The sequence below is a fragment of the Lepisma saccharinum genome, chromosome 25 (assembly GCF_977018435.1).
Source record: "Lepisma saccharinum chromosome 25, izLepSacc3.1, whole genome shotgun sequence".
Classification (NCBI taxonomy): domain Eukaryota; kingdom Metazoa; phylum Arthropoda; class Insecta; order Zygentoma; family Lepismatidae; genus Lepisma; species Lepisma saccharinum.
Window position 1 is genome coordinate 6,673,388 of NC_139253.1, and position 22,424 is coordinate 6,695,811.

At 36.7% G+C, this 22,424-nt stretch overlaps 1 protein-coding gene across 1 annotated transcript; it reads right to left on the reverse strand.

The window, feature by feature from the left end:
• Positions 1–1,110: 1,110 nt before the first annotated feature.
• Positions 1,111–20,226, reverse strand: LOC145979010 (sodium channel protein Nach-like). The gene is made up of 8 exons (XM_083112070.1): positions 20,193–20,226; positions 19,058–19,235; positions 10,214–10,376; positions 8,055–8,200; positions 5,964–6,132; positions 3,303–3,583; positions 1,736–1,842; positions 1,111–1,268 (listed from the first exon to the last, which is right to left on the reverse strand). Exons 1-8 carry the CDS (start codon positions 20,224–20,226, stop codon positions 1,111–1,113), a joined length of 1,236 nt encoding a protein of 411 aa, XP_082968196.1.
• Between the last annotated feature and the right edge of the window lie 2,198 nt (positions 20,227–22,424).

Below are 22,424 nucleotides of genomic sequence, written 5' to 3' on the forward strand. Positions count from 1 at the left end.
GTCAACCATGGTTGCATAATTGTATTTGTCTCATCACTCTTATCAGTCAACAATTTATCATCGTCGCGATTAGCATAAGAGGTAGAAAAGCGGCTTAGAATAACCAAAAAATGAAATAGAAACAACAGGGAAAGACACACTCCTGAACTGCTGTTCGATTATGTTGACATAATTTTTGTACTTCTGTATTTTTATTTTACGTCACTTTTCTGTCACTTGTGTCTAATCGAGACGATGAGAAGCAATGACGATTAAACTAATGAAGTGCAGGGACCCACATGAAGAACACCCATGCCCAGTCCGTGATTCGAACCCGGAAACGTCAGTGGTGAGATAGAAAGTCAACCATTTAACTCGCTGGATATTCTACATAGTTGGGAAAGAACATTTATGTGTGATTCGATATACAGTGGACTCTATTTAATTCGAAATCCAAGGGACAACGAAATAAATTCAAATTATCCAATATTCGAATTACCAAAAACTTGTAGGTCTATCATAAAAGATGATTCCAAGGAGAATAAACTTCTGTTCGAATTATCCAAGCTCAAATTAAAAAGAATCCAGTCAATTTTTTGAAATCTAAATATAGATATGAAAGAATAGTACGACTACAACGGTTTATTTAACGTAATTAAGTCAGTTTTCAACGAATATTTGTCCTCTTAACTACATCTGGACTGCACAGTTATTCGAAACTGTACCCGCGTGTGCGTTTTAGTAAAAGTTTATAACTACAACAGAAAATACTTCAATACCAGTGTAACACTGTCTTAAGGCATTCCACTTAAATATTAGACATTTCAAACCAGTTTCAACTGCATTTACTGTGTAACCGCGATATGCTTTATGAGTGCATGGGGTTAATAATAACAACAATAAAATATCCACAGTTCACTGCTTCTATTATTTTTAAAATTAAAGAACAACTAACGATCATTATTTACATAATAAACTAAATATGTGGATGGTTCTAGTAGTTTCACTAAATTATTGCGTGTCGTTCCAAAAAGTATGATATTTACATTTTATATTTTTTTTCCTGGGATACAGGTAATGTAAGGTGCAGGTTAGCAGTATTCGTGTAGACAATATTTTAAAATAAAGAAATCATGGAGTCCAGGCAAATGGCGCTTTAGTTCCAATGGAAGGTGCTTTAGAATTTCTTCTGTACTGGCACACAGCTCGCATTGTGAAGAAATAGACCACTTCGAACAGACTGAGTAAACTGCAACCAAGACAAAGTCCAACAATACCGCCAAAGGAAGCTGAAATAAAAAGAGAAGCTTCGCATTAAATGTGTGCTTAACTATAGTACGCACATCTTCATTTTACTTTGAAAATAGCAGAAGCATTGTAAACCTCGCAAGGTTTCTACTTTAAGGTGATCTTGCACCCTGGCGAAAGTTTGAGCATGCCTGTGTAAGCTTACTGTGTAACTTGGTCACGATTATCCTGAGAACCGTTCGATAGAAAATGTTCAAATTTTACCTGAGCACTCAGAAAGGATTTTTCTAGAGAACCAATTTTTTATATTTTCATTTATTTCATCAGAGTCCCGAAAATTAAATAATTAATTTTACACTTGAAATGTTTTTTTTTTTTTTTCACTTTTATGACCCTCGCGTCAACTACAGTTTATCTGTGCTGCATATTGGTTCAATATACCAAGAAGTGATGTCAACTAGCAACATGTAAAGAACGCAATTCAAGTAAATCAATAAGTGCTTCTTACCCAATAAATCATTCCATCCATACTTGACATCTCTTCTGAACTTAAACACAGACAGGTCCTTGAAGAAAATATGCAAAATGGAGTGATTGGTTATGGCAATCTCTGAGCTGAAAGAGAAGACATAGAGTAAGTGGAAAAGAAGACATCAAGTCGTGTGAACATGCTTTTCAAGACAGCAGCTGTTGGTGAAGCATCGAAGCAAATCGGTGGTGTGGGAACGTTGGATGTTTTGAAGGAGACGATGTTCAGTTAATATGTATAATAAAAATTAATTGCATTGCAGATTTATTTGGATGTGCACGTGCAAGTAGGCAGAAGCCCACTACGGTACTGACTGGCATACTTACAAGAAGTTGGTTCTGTCAAATTCACTCCTAAAAAAGTCAGCGAAAGTCATTTCTGAAGTGTATTTAATATCTGTGCAGCTAGGATGACAATCACACTCCATTGCATCTGCGTAGTCTGATATTCCTTTCACTTTATACGGAGGACGCAGGGTAGTGAATAAACCTGAAACCAAACCACATATAATAAAAATTATTGAAGATATTCCTTTGAATTAATAAATATTCCCACTTTAAACTGTAGGTCCAGTCACGATTAGCCTATCTGTGCATAAAACAGACTTAAAACAAAAACTCAAAGCGTGAGACTTACATGTCAACTTTTGAAATAATCAGTCGATACTCCACAGAAAATTATTCCAGTTAACACAATTTATGTTAGTGTGAGAAGTATCCAATAATAACAGAGAAGATCGTTTATAAAGAAATTAACTTAATTAATATTGAACTAATCCTATCACACAATACTCACGCCTGTGCTTAGCAAGGCACTCCACATCCAATAGGCCACACTGTTTCGTAAAGCCTGCAAGAAGAACAAGATTTAATGGAACTCATCAGTCGAAAAATAGCTTACCGCAGAACTTAAACTGCTAAGCAAAATTTTAAAATTCAAGTTAAAGATCGTTTTTTTTCCTAAATACAGTATATGTTCTAGTGCAACAATGGTGGATACATTTTTGTGTTCGAGTGATCATGGCTTCCTAAGTTTCTATCCTTCTCTAGGTTGCCGCTTCCTTCCCCCCCTCATTTTCTTCTTCTCCCTCTTCCTCTCTGTTCTTCTTTTTCCTCTATTTCTGCATCTTCCTGTGTTTATTTCCAACTTTCATCCGATTCCCTTTCCTCGTTCCCTCCTTCTTTGTCTCTATTTATCTACTTTTCCTCTCCTTCCTATTTTCTCTGGGTATCTAATGGATCAAGGGTGTAACTTAACGGGGCCATAGGGGATTTGCCCCCAAACACAATTTTTTTGAGTTTATTAAAAAGGAGCAACATAATGAGTAATTTCTTAATGATTTCCCAAATCCAACTGTTACTTAGCAAAACAATCTTGGATGCTATTTTTCATCGGTTACAATAGTTCTTCATTCTTCCCACCTCAAAGTTAGGTCCCCCAAGTTAGGCCCATGTAATGGATCTGAACTGGACATTGTGGATATCAATGGGGGTCCATTGAAGATATGTGCTGTAGGAATAACTTGAATAATACAATTGAATAATACTCCCCATCGTCAGGATAATAGAAGGGTGTGCAACCGCAGATCTTCTTTATGTGCCTGAGGCGACATTCCATCAAGCAATTGGCATAGGAGTAAGAGTCGTCCAGGCTGAGAGTCCTCTCGTCAGGGAACAGGCACTGCTTCTGTTTCACGCCAATCCCTCTGACGGCTTCGGTGCTGTAAGTGGTCTCCCCAGTCAGCTGCATGAAGGCCTCCTTCTTCGGGGCGAGGAAAACTCCCTTGGTGACAACCTCTGGGTAGTCGTAGGGGGAATGGATCATAATCTATAAAAATATAATGGACAGAATGTATAGTCAACGGCAAAAGAAATGGCTTCCCTGCAATACATCGTGTGTGTTCATAACTAGACTTCAATAAGAAGTTCTGCAATCGCCTGGCGTTTGGCAACACACAATGCATTGCAGGGTCAGGATCTAGGTGTCCCATTGCCGGTGACTATGCGTATATTATTTTTATTGATGATAATAGCAACTCATGGCGTAGCAGCCCATGAAGCCCGGTGCCTCCCTACCACCTGCCGGCCTCACTTCCACCAGAGGTGGGAGCTCATCCAACCAATTGCGGTATGAGGTGTGGCTAGCACGACGAACTCCTGGTCGTTGTTGAAGGTTCTCTGTGCTCGGGTTACGCTACTCATTCGTAGCTCCCCAATTTCATGATCTCGGAGGAAAGTTGTTACGCTTCTCCCAGGAGACTCGAACCTGCGTGCGTTCCGTAGCTGGTGCCAAAAGCTTGCGCCTTAGACCGCACGGCCACTTTGCGGGACATGCACATATATTACAACAAACATATGTGATTGTTCACTTCAAAATATTCGCATGCTATTGTGAAAATGAAATATCAATATCACAGTAGGAAACTTAGACATGTGGACGATTTACATAAGACAATAGTAATTTACAACTTTTCATTCAATAAATAAAACGTTCCCCTCAGTCATTTATATAGACGTATTAGTATCATGCATATATATATATATATATATATATATATATATATATATATATATATATATATATATATATTGAAGTGTGACTCGGATAAACATTGGCGATCGAGAGTCACTGGGATGTAGCAATAACAAAGCTTAGAACACTTACTTTTCAGCATAGCAGTCTTGTAAGTTCATACATTTACATTTCCACACAACATGGCTGACTCTCGAGTTCCATGATTTCAAAGAGATAAACAACAAGCGATCAAGTGTGCATTGAAGCTGACTGCGTCCTGCGGGCTCGATCGCTAGTCTAATTGGCGCTTTCGAACTGCACCAGGTGACGTCACTTCCGACAAGACCATACTTCAAGCCTGCTCTTTGTGCCTGTGTTCGGAAAGTTACTTTTAAAATGGTAACTAGTTATAGTTACTTGCCTAAAAAAGTAACAGTTACAGTTACTCGTTTTAAAAAGTAACTCAGTTACAGTTACCTCTACATCAAAAATAACTAAGTTACTTTTACAGTTTTTTAGGCTGAAAATGTTCTTGCAACCAAATTACACAAATCGATCATTAATTGTAATAAAATATTTGCCAAGACTAACATGTCTTTTACTTATGTTACTGGTACATAATATAAGTCTTCGTATATTTATATTTATTACAGAATATTCGATGCTTTTTATCTGATAACTCATTTTCGACAGATCAAAGCTGAATGGTTAGTGCTGGTAAGTTAATGGTGTGGCGTGCTGTGTGGAACACGATTGGTTAGTCAATTTTCCATCAACGGAACCTTAAATGCTTAGGGCTACTTGGATTTGTTAAATAAACAGGTTTTTTCATCCTTGCTTATGGAAGAAGGTACTTTTTACAGAGTTTTTTTCAATAGGGAGGAACACCAGAACACTGTGGGAACGTTGTGAAGCAGTTTCTGTCCAAAGTTAGTTATCAGATGACAAGGGTCGCATATTTTGTTTATGAACTTCCTGATGAACATAAACATAAGCCTTGTCACTGTGAAGAACTTTTAATTCAATGGAAGCGTCACACTGTAAATTGTACGCGAGAACCATTCATAATGCGCAGCTCTTCGTGGATGTATTCAATTAAAATCATGTGCAATTGTATGTCAACTTCTCTCCCTAGACATCACTTTGATCTCGATGCATTACCGATGCGCTAAACAAATTTTAAGGCATTTATCTAACACCTCGAAAAGGAGCAAATTGGTACAAGAATTCAGTCATAACTTTTTACTGGTTACAGATACGTCGAAAAAACCTTCACCTATACATTTCTCGTAAAATTCTAGCCTGATTTGATATTTCATATCACCCCCTTCCCATTTAAAATTCTGAAGTTGAATTCAAGATGGCGGACATCAAGATGGGCGCCGACCGCGCGGGTGGCGTCAATGTGGTTCCCCCTTGGCCTGATAACGATTGGTCATCACCATTTCCATGTTGCGCGCTGCAGTGGCCTTGTACCGAGGGTGTTAAGTGACTTTTTGAGCCATCCTGTACATTCTTTGACTGTAGCATGAACAACGGTATGCATATTATTACGTAGTTACGATTTTACGTTTATGTTGCGTTAGAAACTACTATTTTTCCCATAATTGACCCATACTCCCAGATTTCGCCTTTGAGAGAAAGTAAAAAAATATTATTTATTACTGCTACATCGTTTCTCAGTTTCTCTTACCTGAATGCCGTAGAAAGAAAAGAGCGCGCAATAGTACTCCTCGAGCTGAGGGTCTATCAACATGGAGATTCCCGCCAAATATCCCGCGCCATTCACTCTGTAAGGATCTGCATTGGCATCCCTGGTTAACTCAGGTTGGTCCCTTTTCCGTCGGATAACTCCTTTGAGCCTAAAGGTAAACATGTAGTTAGTTACAAACGCTATCAAGTACATTCATCATTGTAGAAAATTGTCTGTAATTTTAACACCCACATCACTTACAGGGTGACCCTAAGAATATTAACCGAAAACTTTCGACCACCCTGTACAAAAATTATATAGGAGTTGAGAATAATTATTTTCAGAATGTGTACTTTGAAGAGCACTTATAATGGAATGTTTATCAATACTGAATTAATGTAACTTCACAATTTTAGTGTTACACGCGAAATGATTGGATATGATTAGTATACAGGGTGTCTAGAAAGGTTGTTTTCTACATCACAACATACTGTGGTACTATGTGTCCTATACCAACTCGAAAAGTATTTACGTATGTGTTTAATCTACTTCGACAAATACTTGTTAGATTTGATTTTTGTTATTGAGCGTTGCTTTTATGTCACTTTTGGCTATTCGCGACGATGAGGATGAGTGATTATATGATGAAATTGAATGAAGGGACACTCACAAAGAACACCTATGCCCAGGTGGTGTCTCGAACCTAGGACACCTGGCGACTTATTGCGCTGTGCTAACCACTCCGCTATGGAGGTCCGCTGACAAGCACTTGTAGTATGTACAACAGTATCTAACCAGTATTCAAATATTATCAATATTTGATGTTGAATTTACAGAAGTGACTCAACTGCCTGACCGTACATCCCTAAACTCCTTTGTAGGTGGTACATCAAATACCAAGTGTACCAACTCCTGTTAATGATGTGAATGATTGAAATGACCAATGACATTGGCATTGCTGACAGGGACAGCCCGACCCTGTGGCCGAGTGGTTAGCACATCGCGCTGCGACGCCAAGGGTCCCGGGTTCGAATCCCGGTCGGGCTTGGTTGTTTGTGAATGTCCATTCATCAATTTCATCATATCATCACTCATCCCCATCTTCGCAAATTAGCCAAGAGGCACAAAACGCGAAGTAAAATAAACTAAATCAATCAATCAATCAATGCTGACAGGGACAATATGTTATTGTGTGCCAATTGGAAGTAATGTTGTTAAATTGTGAAATTATAAATAACCTTTGTAGACACCCTATTTGGTGCATTGACTCGAGAACTGCATTGCTCATTGCTTTTTACTGAACTATCTATATTATAGTTACAATTATTTCTAAAAATAACTCTGTTTCATTCACAATTACCGATTTTAAAAAGTAACTAAGTTACAGCTTACTCCAGAAGCAGTTGTAAGTTACTTTTAAAGTTACAACATGTCTGTTAATTACTCACGAACACACACAACTTGAATATAACCTTAAGAAGAAGACCCTTCAAAAGGTAAACGAGTCCTTGCCAGGGTACATATGTAATTCTGTAGCATGCAGGTAACCCTGTAGCATGCAACTCTTGCCGAAGCATGCTGGTAATTCTGAATCATGCATTGCTAACATGCTAGCAACTCTGCAACATGAAAAATACCATGTAACATGCAGGCAACCTCATAGCATGCTTTGACCTGTACAATGCAGGTAAACCAGCCACATGCAGTTGACTCTGTAGCATAGCAGGTAATCCTGTAGCATAACATGCATGTAATTCTTCAACATAATGGTAACACTGTTACCATTATTGTAACTTACCGAAGCATGCTGGTAATTCTGAATCATGAATTGGTAGCATGCTAGTAACTCTGCAACATGAAAATAACCATGTAACATGCAGGTAACCATACAAATATGCACATAACCTGCACAATGCAGGTAAACCATCCGCATGCAGTTGAGGCTGTAGCATGCATATTACCTGCCGTATGAACGCAAGCAAGTAGCTGTGTCTTTCGAAATCTGCCTCAGACAAATCAATCACGATGAAGAAGTTAAGAGGGGCAGAAGCAATGACCAAGCCTGCGAGTCAGTTTTAAGTGTGAACTCACTTGATTCTGTACCTGTCTGATGGGTAATAGTTGAAAGAACAGCAATACCCTGCGTCTGTTTTGTGCATCTGGAATACATCAGAGCAGTTGACCAGGTACCCACGCCACTTGCACTTGATTAACATGGAGGAACAAGGCTGAGTCAACTAAAAATCAATATCAGGGTGATAAAATTATAGGGTGACAATAAAATGTAAAATGTTTCCTTACAAGCCACGTTTTACGAACAGAGGATATTAGATTTTTTGTTATTTTCTACCCACTCTTCACACAGAACCAAAAATGTTTCGAGTGACACAAATGTGTGTAACTTTTTTTTGACTCAAGTAACACATTGCTGCATCAAAATAAACAGTGAAATTCATCGATGTGATGCACTAAATATGCTTCGATTGAGAAGATCAGCGCTGTGGAAAAAAGTACCTTCCGATGCGTTTCTCTGTGTACTTTGATGCATAAAAAAGTTCATGATTTAGCAGTTTATGAACCTTAATGTGTTACTGGAGTCAATATATTTGTAACATTTGACACATTTTGGGTTCTGTGTGTCGGGAAACAAGTGCATGGGATTTAGTTATCAAGGAAAGAGTAACTAATCAGCCAAGGTCACCTTTCTTGACCTACTACCCAGCTGGAAATCTTTCCAATTGGTTCCGATAGCCAATATGAGTTTTTAGCCACACTATCGGAACCGATTGGTCAATTGTAATGAATTGATTTCTATTGAAAAGTATTTTATTGTTCTCAATATCTTGCTTATGAAAAATTCTTATCTACACATCTGTAAATGCAATGGAGAAATGATATAAAACAACTGAAATAAATCTCTGGTAAAGTATGTGGAATTTATAACTTAGAAAAACTTTCACATATAAAACTTTTTCAAATATATGAACACGTTTTTAAGTCTGTAGCTTCATTGTGTCTAACATACTTATAGGAAATCGAAAAATATGCTGCTTCAGTCATAAATTGACATGTTGTTCTTTCTTTATACATGCGAAAACAGCAACAAATTAGGTTGAACAAAGAATCTGACCAACAACACTTGAAAATGTGATAAACAAACAAAACACTGTCAAGGTTGACTTAGTTGATCAAAAGATTGCTCATTTTTCTAATTGCATACATACACATAAGAATGACGATGCAAATTTCATATTGCAAAAACAAGAACTAATATGAACATTTATTCCAACTACTAGCTCCTTTATGGTCGAGTTGGTTATTAAGAAAGAGTTCTTGTTAGGTGTTTATTAAGATAAATCTGACTTCAGTGGTATGCATTAGAATTCAGAACAAATTCAGTTCAAGTGTGCGATTTTTCCAAAGAACTTCTAAATCACAGGAAATGTGGAGTTAAGAATCAAAGTACCTATGCTTTGTCAATAAATGAATTGAATATTGATTCTACAATATATACAAACTTACAATTGGATACAATTCACCAATTGGAAATTGTCTTGATTTTCCAATTGGTTTCAGTTGAGATTCCAATTGAAACCAATATATTCCGATAGAATCCGATTCATTCCAATTAAAACCGATAGAATCCGATTGAAATTTCAATTGGAACCAATTCAATCCAATCGAAATTTCAATTGGGACCAATAGAAAATTCCAGCTCGGTATGCTGAGAAAAAGAATTACAACAAAGATTCTAACTGAAATCATAATACAGTAAAAATGAGCAAAAAATCACATTAAGTGTCTGCAAAGTTATATTATATTATACATTCCCATAAATACATTAATCTGAAATTATGATTTTTGTTACTCTTGTCGGGTGTTAATTGCAACGGGTACTTACCCAAAATTAACCATCTTATGCTTTCCTCAGAGTTAATATTAACTCATTCTGCTGCATTCTCTGAATGAAAAAGATAATCTTCATATAATTGTTAAACTCATTATCTACATCAGTATTTCATATCTCTGCTCTAACTGTAATTTAACGTTTTGTCAAAACATGTGTTCTGCTGGAAGCGAGAAACATAAATATACGTAGCTTACACTTCGTCTTCCACACGGTTTTCAAAGTTGTCAACATTTGGAAATTGTATTAAATCTTAAAACCCCGTTGGAAATTTCTGCATTGGTATATTATTGAAGAACTAATTATTCTTGAAGATAAAAAAAGATGGAAGCACGAATCCTACCTTGAACATCATTTCCTCGATGTCAATATTCTTTTCCTGCAGTAACTTCTCCATCAAAGATATGTTGTAGCTTTTCAAGTCTACTCCTTCGGGCTGAATTATTTCACCAACTTGTTGCATTAATAACATGAAAACGTCTTCCGAGATATTTGTATTCAGATTCCTGAAAAAATAAACCAAATTGGTTCAAATATTGAATTAAATTTAATAAGTTCTACGAGTTTAATAACAAAGTACAAACTGCTCTGGTATACTACGAGAGAGTAGTGTATACGAACAGCAATTCGAAAGAATACTACAGCGTTGATTTTATTTAACTGGCTTACATATTCACATAATTGTCTGCCTGCTCATCTCTCACAAACAATACTGGATTCTGCAAAAACGAGAAAATCAAATTAGAATGTTATGTTAGATCTTAAATACAATCTATTAGCCCACATGCCTTAGATGGAGTACAGTTTGAGAGAATCTTGAACTTTTGCTGAAGCTCCTCTGGGTGTTGTCTGAAAGTTGGGCCATGGTCTAAGTGTAAGGTATAGTATATCCAAACAGTGTCAGACTCTGTCGTCTGGTTCTGTTGAAAGCCGATCTCCGTGGGCAGTGGTTAGCACAGCGCGCTACGATGTCAGGCGTCCCGGGTTCGATGCCTGGCTTGGGTATGGATATTCTTTATGAGTGTTCCTTAGCCAATTTATTAACATCGTCACTCATCCTTATCTTCGCGGTTAGCAAAAAATAACAAAGTACAATAAAGCAAATCAAATCGTTCCGTTAAAGAAGGTGGCAGTACTATTCGTGGAATTGGACTTCACTTCACGAAAATATTCAAACACGATTATTACGGCAAGCCAAGTTAGGGATACCACCTTGTAATGGAAATGATATCTTACTACTGCATTTGAACATTAGATCCATTAGAAATAAATTAGATGAACTAGAAATATTAATGGGGGGAATAAATAACTGTATTTTAAGCATAAACGAACACTGGCTACGGGATGAAGAATTGCAAATATATGTACCTCCAGGTTTCAGGTTAATTACTGGCTATTGCAGATCAAATATGAATCATGGTGGTGTATCACTATATATCAGCGACAACCTAGATACCAGCTTTAAAATCTTAGATGTTAGTCAGTTTTGCATAGAATGGTGTTTTGAAGTGGCTGCTATGTCACTGCCAAATTTAAGAACAATTGTTATCTCAGTGTACAGAGCACCTGAAAGTAATGTAGAATTTTTTATCGAGTGTGTGCAAAATATTATTTCGTACCTAGACAAAAACTTTAACAAACATAAAATAATTATTCTTGGAGACATCAATTTTGACATTCGAAACAGTACCCCTAAGCAAATACATCTTCTAAATATTTTAAAATCTTTCAACTATTACTGCGCAAACAATAGGCCAACAAGACTAGACTCTTGTCTAGATAACATTTTAACAAACCTAGATAAATACTGCTATGAGATAGGGATATTCAATACATTTTATTTAACGGACCACAAAGGCTTATGGTTAAAATTGAACAATAATATACCTCTGAATACTATACATAAACAAATTAAATCTGTTAGACTAATTAATGATAACAGGCTGAATATACTAAGAAACAAATTAAAAGACGTTGATTGGATTCATTTAATTTTCTCAAATGCAAATGTCGATGCATTATTTGAGAAATTTATGAGCACCATCTCTGATATATGTAACGACTGCTGTCCTAGAGTCCAAAAAAAGGAGAAACCAATTAAAGCTAAACGCGAACAAAGACACTTAGGTCAATGGTATAATCCACACTTGAGTAAATTAAAAATCTTGCTTATGATGTATTATAATGGATTTAAAAATGGTAACACAGATAAGAGCAGATATATCAAATTAAGAAATATTTACAGATCAGAAATTAGAAAAGCTAAATGCACAGCAAATGATAAATTTATTAATAACTCCAATAATAAATGCAAAGCAGCTTGGAATGTCATTAAGGCAGAATTAGGCAGAGGGAAACCCAGAAGAAAAGAAAATGTTCCGATTACTCCAAGCGAATTTAATGATTTCTTTGTCAGGGTAGGTAACAAATTGGATACAAACCACAATTCTATGAATCAATTTGATTATGAATATAATAATCTCATGTCACAAAACATCGGTAACATTTTGACTGACTTCCGGTGGCATGAGACCCAACCTGATGATATTTTAAAAGCAGCACAAAAACTAAATAATTCAAAATCGGAAGACTTTTATGGAATGTCGAACTTTATTTTAAAAAGAATCATTGATATTCTACAGTACCCACTTTGCATTCTCATAAACTGGATGATGTATTGTGGGCACTTTCCTTCCTGCCTCAAGCTCTCGGTTGTCATACCCGTGTATAAAAAGGGTGATAAATCGAGCCCCGACAATTGCCGTCCTATATCACTTGTTCCCATTGTCTCAAAAATTATAGAACACTGTTTATATAATCAACTCGATAGCTATTTCACAAATAATAATTTATATACAAGTGCACAATATGGTTTCAGAGCCCATTTATCCACTGTGAAAGCGAATGAAACCATTGTTTCCACAGTGTTAGATGCATTTGAATCCAAACTTTCTGTAAGTGCAACACTTATCGACCTGAGTAAAGCCTTTGACTCTGTTTCCCATCAAATATTAATAAAAAAATTACACTTCTATTGCATCAAAGAAACTGAACTTGCTCTAATAAAATCCTACTTATCAAATAGACAACAAATGGTCACTGTAGACAACATAAAATCAGAATTCTTAAATATAAAAAATGGAGTTCCACAAGGTTCTGTCCTCGGCCCATTGTTGTTCAATATTTATATAAATGACTTACCTAATATTATTCCTCATAAGACTGTTTTATATGCAGATGATACCACATTCCTTACGGTGGGCAGTGACAAATTTACAGTTGAGAAGCTTGATAAGGAAATAGAGGAAAGGTCCACTTTTTGGTTTGAAACAAATCAACTTACAATTAATGAAAATAAAACAGAGAAAATATTTTTTACATTAGGAAATGGCCATGAATGGACTTCTGTAAAACTTTTTGGTTTACACTTAGACTCCAAATTATCTTGGGAGTCGCAAACAAATCACCTATGTTCCAAACTTGCCAGGGTGGTATTTCTACTTAAAAAGCTTAGAACATGCATTAGCAAGGACTTGTTGCTGCAATCATATTATGCATATTTTCATAGCCTTCTGACTTATGGAATTCTCTTGTGGGGAAACTCATCTGGTGCTGGGGATGTATTTATCTGGCAGAAAAAAGCTTTACGAAGCATGGCAGGAGTCTTTGATCAGTCTGTTTCCTGTAAAAATCTCTTTAAAGAACTAAAGATAATGACTGTGCCAAGCTCATATATATTTACCTGTCTAGTGTATACAAAAGAAAATGTACATAATTATAACGCAAGACACACTGTGCACAGACACAATACAAGATTCTGTTACAAGCTCGACACACCATCAATCAGATTAAGTAAAACACAAAATAGTTACAAGTATTTAGGAATTAAGTTATACAACATGTTACCAGAAGCTGCTCACAGTGTCTCTCTTAAAAAATTTAAAAGTGTACTTCAATCCTGGTTAAAAGAAAAGGTCTTCTACAATCTAGAAGAATTCGAAATCCATCCCAAAAATGATTTAATATTCTAGAATGTATTGTATTGTTTATTTCCTGTTTTATGAATTATTGTTATGTATATTGCCACTGCCATATTTATATTATTTCATCGTCACTAATATTATAATTGTCTTATGTCTATGTACTCTTACTTTATATATGCATATACTCTCATATTAGTATCTATAACATATTGGAGTTCCATGTAATCCCTCTCTCTATATATAATTATATATTTACATATATACAATAACAAATATGTAACCAATAACTGACAACATCTATTGCATTGTACAATGTCTAACGATGAATAAATACAGGGTGATTTTTTTAAAACTCATGGTTTTCTTTGTTGTGTAAAATTTGTAAATGAAGTATTATTTCCATGCGGTTTGTGCCAAATGAATAAGGAAGGATGGGAGATTTATTGGAGTATGTTTACCGGTTTATATGCATCCCTGGTAATATCGCCCACGCCTCAACAAAAACAGCAAATATTCATCAGTGTACCCTACAATAACATTGAAGTATTGGATTTTTGCTAAACTGAATTAATGAAAATGAGTTCTTTTTTTTGTATTCACTCAAACATAAATAAAACATAAAAATTATGGCACAGACATATGACATAACATCTCACCATTAAAGAGGGTGCTGAAAGTGTAGACCTCCTTCCTGTAAACAAAGTCGAACACGCCGTTCCATGTTAAGGGCTGTCTGACATAGTGTTTCTGCGCTAATGTTCGCAATTTCAGTGATAATGTTCTGCTTCAACATTTCCACGGATGTAGGGTTGTTTGTGTACACACGTCCCTTTAGGAAGCCCCACAGAAAGAAGTCAAGTGAAGTTAAGTCTGGAGACCTCGGAGGCCACAATCCCTTTGAAATAACCCTATTCGCAAAGAAACTTTCAATCAGTGCCATACTGTCATGCGATGTATGGCATGTAGCACCATCCTGTTGAAAATAACCCTGTGTGAGTTCAATGTCGTCCAAACTTTCAACAAATTCCATGAATATTGCCCTGTACCGCTCTGTGTTCACTGTTTCATTGAAGAAGATTGAACCCACTATACGTGATGCTGAGACAGCGCACCATACCCCAACTTTCTGTGAGTGCAACGGAATTTCGATTACACTATGTGGATTTTCAGCTGCCCATATCCGTGTATTCTGAGAATTAACATACCCAGAGAGATGAAACCAGGCTTCATCAGTAAACCACGTTATTTTCAGAATATCAGGATTATGCACAATAAACATTAAAAACCAATTACAGTAGTCTACACGTTTAACTTTATCTGGATCCTTCAATTCTTGAACAGCTGTAATTTTGTACGCCCTTAGTTTCGCAGTTTTCGCTGCCTTTTGACATGTTGAATAGCTATAGCCGGTTTCTTGTGACAAACGACGGAGAGATTTCTTGGGCGACCTCAAGAGTCGAGCACTGACATCTTCCACAACACCTGCCCGCTGGGTCCGATGCTTCCCTGTCTCACTCAGAAGCGATCCTTTTTCTTCCAATTTCTTCACTAGCGACAATATTGTGTTCCTGTCTGGGGCAGAACGTGAGGCAAATTTGTTTCTAAATACCCTATGCGTGGCAACAACAGAATCAGTTTTCCAAAAACTTTTCATGATAAACACACGTTCCTGCAAGGAGTACACCATTCTTACTGTGTGTCCTGATCACAATAACGCAACTTTTCAGCACAACAATTACGCAAAAGCACACAACTTTCCAGCATAACAATATAACAGCTCAGTTTCCTGGTTATTGTTGACAATGACAACGGTGCTATCTACAGGAGGAAACTTAAACCTCCGCACTGAATCCAAACCCCCAGACCATATAGACGCGAAAGGTACACTGGTGAATATTTGCTGTTTTTGTTGAGGCGTGGGTGATATTACCCGGGATGCATATAAACCGGTAAACATACTCCAATAAATCTCCCATCCTTCCTTATTCATTTGCCACAAACCGCATGGAAATAATGCTTCATTTACAAATTTTACACAATAAAGAAAACCATGAGTTTTAAAAAAATCACCCTGTATATTGTATTGTATTGTATTGTAGAGGCTCGCAGCATTGTACTCATGACTATCCTTGAAGACAAGACCATAGTATGACCATCAACGTTATATGCCATTCCAGCGTGGCACATCATTTCCAAAACCCTGTCCAAAAGACACACACTCCAAAATAGGGCAGCGATAATAATCAGCTGCCACAAGAAGAACCGGCAAATTCAGGAGAACCATGGCTGATTGATTGATTAATTTGCTTTATTTTACTTCGCTTTTGTGCCACTTTTGGCTAATTTGCGAAGCTGGGGATTAGTGATGATATGATGAAATTGATGAATGTACACTCACAAACATCCGCGCCCAGGCAGGGATTCGAACCCGGAACAGCTGGTGTCCTAGCGCGATGTGCTAACCACTCCGCCACGGGGGTCGGCAGGAGAACCAGTCATATAATCTGCCTGTCTTGAGGTTACCCTTGCCCCAAGTTCCTATAAATCAGAGATTCGAACTTATCGTTACAACCTTCCCTCACAGATAGAATCAAAGTCTCTGCCAAGCAGTCAACAGTAGGAGATCGAGAGATACATGGAGTTCTCAAATAACTGATCACGTTCTGAGATTTAAATGTTCTCCCTGCTTCAACTTCAGAGCTTTATGTTCTTCATTCTTTTAAGTATCTCGTCTCGAGTGCCGTGGGTGCGATCAATGTGTAGTTCTAAAGTGTTGCAGTATCTTTCCATTTTTAATGGATAAAGTCCTATTTTTTGTGATAATTTTTACATAAGAGTCAATTATCTCGGACCTGTCAAAAACAAATCACACTAACGCCTAACGCTATATATCAGTGGTTTCCAACTTCAAAAGGTCCGAGGGCCAAAATTATATGCAGCAGTTGATAGGCGGGCCGCATTTTTTTGGGGGGGGGGATTAAAAATTACAAAATTGGTAAGTACTGAACTGAAAATGTAGTACTTTCGCATGACCTAAATTTCTAAAATGAGGCAATAAAACAATGGATATACAAATCAAAATTGTATAATTACAATTTATTTCACAAAAACCCAATACTTATTGATGAATTGAAAGAAATTAAAGACACACCATACAAATAAGAATCATTCATAGTAAGTGTTCAATGTGAAAATTGAGCCCGATCTGCTTCTTTTATTAAAGTTGTATTTGAATTTCTGTATTTGAAAGTCTCAGAAGGTGAAGCAGTGAAGAATCTGCCAGTCTGCTTCTGTAGCGGTTTTTGATGAACTTCATTTAAGAAAAAACACTTTCACACGTGTATGTGCTGCCGAACATCGATGTCATTCTTTGCCTAAAACTACGAAGGTTTGGAAAGCGTTCTTTTGAAAGGTATTTGAAAAACTCTGGCCTAGTTTGAAGGAACACATCGCCTGCAAATCACGCAATTCAAGTTGGAGAGAAGCTATTTTAATTTTCAATTTTACGTTTTTTTGGAGATATTGCTCATTTCGATATTTGCACAAACTTTAACATTAAGTCACAGTACAATCCGAGTTGGAACACTGGAAATCTCTTCGTACTTCGTGCGTAGTAAAACAGATCTCTATAGCGCCTCTCTGCAGTTTGTTTCTGAACACAAAGAGTGAAGCCTTCGCTGAAGCAGGCGAGTTCATTCCACATAACGAAGGGATGGAATGCATGGTGTGAAGAGAAAGTTACGTCACTTTAGATTCTTCTGATTATCATTATTGACTGCAAAATCAATTCTACCTGTGATATTGTCTTTCTTCACAGAGCATCCGTTCCTTCCGTAAAAAAAGAACGTATTTTAATAAAAATAAATAAAATTAATGTATTTTGCAAACTGGCTTCGCGGGCCGCAGAAAAAGGCAACGGGGGCCGCATGCGGCCCGCGGGCCGCCACTTGGAAACCCCTGCTATATATAGTTGTTTTGTTTAGCTTTCGTTTCTGCTAATAGTCTCAGAAGAAAAAAAATTCAAAATTTCAGATTTGGTCCCCCCGCAAACTGGATAACTAGAGGCATGCATATTTCGCTTTTGACGAAAATACGAAATGTGAAATAAAACATTGTAATGTTAATTTTTCATGTTTCTGAAAGGTGTGTGGTGCATTTTCCTACCCTGTTTTGTCACGAAATGATGCGAAATGAACTGCAAAATGCGAAATAGACTCTCAAACACGAAATTTACCGTTTATATACCGACTCGACACTTTCTGAAGTCTGAAGTATCCCGTGAGTTATGCAATTTAAGGAAAATTGATTAATTCTGCTGCAAACGTTTGAGAAGCAAAAAAGGACCCCTTTATACAAGAATGAAATTCATATTCTGGTAATGAGTTAATGTGCTATTAGAAGGAATATGTTTATTTTGTGTAATAGTGCAGTTTTTAAATAAAATTTGGGATTATATTCACATTTTTAAAATCAAAATGTCATTTTATATACCGCTTTTTCACCGCTATAACAGCGAAATTTCATTTTATTTACCGATTTTGAACCCGGAATTGACTGTTTTTGTACCGAAATTTTGCTTTTTTATTTACCAAATATATGTGCCTGTATGGATAACATATCTACGTCCCTGGCAGAATAAGTGTCCCGCTCGATTAAAAGGAAGTTTTAGTTAATTAACTAATGTGGACAGAGCCCTGCTTCACCACACCCACTTGGAAACAAAAAGTTATCCTACTGGCTCAGAACATCAAACAGACTTTACACGAGTATACCTGTTTCTATTTGCCCATACCCACTCGAAACCTAAGAAGTTTCCCTTCTACTTGTCCCTGCATTGAATAGAAAATAAAAATTATGTTACTGGATTTTATCGTCAATTTAAATAAGCTTTCTACTTGACCATACTCACAGATTTTCTCTGTAACCGAGCAGACGTCTTCACTCGATTTTCACCTATTCCAATAAGGTTTATACTCGCCCATACCCATTAGGCATGGCAAAAGGGTTTTCCTATAGTACTCTGCACGGAAGGGACAAGACGAGTAAAGTTTCACAATTCCGAGTTTTGCATATCAGCCATGTTTGATCCAAACTTAACGGGTTTAGTTATGATACGGACTATAACATTTTACATAAAGTAAGGTAAAAAGAGACCATTAAGTAATAAAACCTTACCAAATTTTGAAATCAATAGCAGAACTTACATTTCACGGTAAAATTCCTTCGCCATCGATAGGTGGACTTTGTTAATGTTGCAAACAGTGACAGCAGGAAAGGGGATATTCCAGATTGGATCGTGAGTAGTTTCAATGCTGGTAATGGTAGGCGAGGTTTGGAACTGCACCCAGATTGTATTGATGAGGAAAACCGCAGCTATCACCCCTGCAGAACAGAGGATTAGCCAGAGTGTCCTGGAAATCATGCAAGAACAAAAAACTGTTTAGTTATTAAAGTAGTGATTATGGCATTAAAAGATATCTCAATAACATTATAAGCAAACTACGGAAATTCTGCAAGCAGGAAGATGATATTTAAGATATTCTCAAGAACGAATTATGGAATGAACTTGAATAGTGGATATTATTATAGTCATTGATCTACCTATTACAAAAACATTGTCTATCTTCTTCATTTTAAGGCAGTGTAATCTATATCTATTGGGTGTGTTCTAAAGGGGAATTAGTAGGGGTTACAACCTGCACTCCGACTCAACTTTCCTAAAAAAAAACAATTCTAAATACAGGTTGTTAAGATAATTGTTGATAAAAGCCTTAATGCGGTAATACCTTCCAAATCATTATATTAGAAGTTTAAGAAATGCTTCATTATTACCATTTGAAAGATATTTCACGGGATTGGAATCCCTCCCCCCAGACGATTAGGGGGGGCCGGGGGCAACTGTCTTCCCCACTTTTTGCCACATTTGCCCCCGCACTATGACAAACCTTATTTACTAAGGGAAAGTAAACTGTCCTTGCCCGCCAGTTTTGGGACCTTGCCTCCTAGTTTTGAAACCCAATCGCCGCCACTGCCTCCCACCCTTTCTGGAATGTCCTAGTTTGTAAGTGAAGATGTACCTAAACTAAACGAATTTCTATTTTGCAAGTAAATCAGTGGAATAATGACATGATTATGATGGCAAGTTCATAAATAAAACACCAGCGAATAGTCGTATTTGTGTGAGATTGGTTTAAAAACGATTATCGAACTGTTCTTTTCTAAACATGTAAAGTACGAATATCAATATAGTAAGCTGTGACGTAACTATAAATATTGCTTAAATCATGACAATATAGTTATCTTAAACATTGAATTCAAAATAATCATATTTTTACTTACCTTTCTGTCCAATGGAGTCCTCTTTCGGTGACATACTTCAGCCCATGCAACGAAGTGTTCCGACAATAATCCGCAAGAAAATATTTTAGTTCGAGTGACTTCTTCGGCTGTTCCGGTTTCTGTTGAAAGCTTTTCATGTACGATTTTATAACGTCTGAGTGCCAACCCTTGCCTGGCTGTATTAATCCAGCAACTGGTCTAATGCTAGCAACACGCCGGGGTCCTAGCATGTTTGGAGTAAAGATATCTTGAAATTAGACAATAATGTCTGTATTATGGTTTGCGTTTGGTTTTAAAGCGCAATGATTGTCTATTATTGCCGTGTACTTGTATATTCTGCTACGAACCACGCCGAACAACACAATTTAAAGGTGCCCAATAGAACAAGTGTGCATAAGGAACTTCCTACGAAGTGAAGTGAGCACCTTTAACTGATAAGTTTTATTGTATTAGAATCGTGCACGAATGTTTCAAAGAACCGAATTGAATCTGTGCTGGATTTCAAGCATGTACATTTATCTTCGACAGAACAAATACGCCGTTGCCACAAAATGAATCTTATATCGCAATCGTCTTTGATCAAAACATAGCATATATTGTGCACGCACACTTGAAGGATTACAAATAGCTAGGTCTTCCGATAGAGACAGGAAAATGAAATTTCGTGTCCTATACTGATTGATTGCATTGCAAGAAGAACCAAGGTTGGCCTAATGAAGTTTCGTTGCTAATGCAATTCTATACAACAAATCGGAGGTTCTGGTTTAAAAGAAAAAAACTCGTAAAAATGGAAGTATGTAGAAAAATTACCACAGAAGTATAAACAAATGTACTAATCAACATCTAACACGTTACAATTAGTTACTATTATTTGTATTATGATGTATTTCCGTTAATATTATTCACAGACTTGAGATTTGTCGCATTACCTTTCAACATTTGTTGTCTTATACTTAAAATATATAGCAGGAGGATTCAATTGGACGTAGAACATTCCCGATACGAGCTATCAAAGGGGCCCGTACGAATGACTATATAGGAATAATAAATATTTCAACGGCTATACTGCCAAGGTTTCCTTCTGAAGCAAGAAGAGTAAATTTGCTGGACTATGCCTGTAACACCTAATATTCTATGTATAATGACGAACAGAACTTTGTTTTAAACTACCTACTGCACTATCTCTCTCTCTCACTCACACACACACACATCAATTATATTATCAAGGTTTCCAACGTTAACAAAAAGTCGTTATTTATGAATGACTTATACCAGTGGTTCTCAAACTGCGGTACGCGTACCCCCAGGGGTACATGAACTACTTGAAGCTGGTACGCAATCAGCTCGAAGAGTGGTTTTTCACCCATGGTGTACCTAAAGAAACACCGAATTAGGCTAAATTTGGAGCCAAATCTCCGCTTGAAAGTTTCAACTGCACAACCAGACATCAAGAACGAATTCAGGCACATCCTTCTCACTACAAACTCTTAGGATTTACAATAAGAGGCCCACAATTGTGCTCGACTCTTCACAAATTTATTTTTGTTCGTTCCCTTTTTTCAGTAACTGGAAAAAAATGTGAAAATTAAAGTTTCTTTCATGCATACATGTGTTTTGCATTTTTATTTTTGTAACTAATCATAAAGATTCTAAACGAAGGAACACTCAATAAATAATAAACGTAGGTTTCTAATGTTTGTTTATTTACCATCTTTCCACATACAGCCCGAATGTCATCTTGCTCTATTGCCGATATACGTTCCCAACATATAAAAAATCAGGCAGCCAAAAAAAATCCCTAAAGTCAACTATTCGGAGAAAACCTATGGTGGGGCTACATTAGACGTAATGGGTACAATGAGAAAAAAAAATAAGAACCGCTGCCTTATCCCAGAGGACTCTATGGCATAGAGGAACGTGTTAAACTCATTGTCTATATCAATATTTCTTATACCTGATCTCTTTGTATTTCAAGATTTTGTCAAAACTTACGTACTGCCTGGTGCCGAAATCCATGAAAACTTAATTTCCTATACGCTTTCAAATCTAAATTACTCAATGCTTATACTGTCCGTTGATGATTCAATTTGAGGAGAAAGCCACGAGAAAATTTTGACTAGCCTCAGACTTCTTGCCCGACTAATCTGGAGATCTCATGCAAATACTTTCGAGATTTATAGCAAATTCATCTACTAATATTGCATTATTTTTTTATTTTCTGCGAGTTGATGA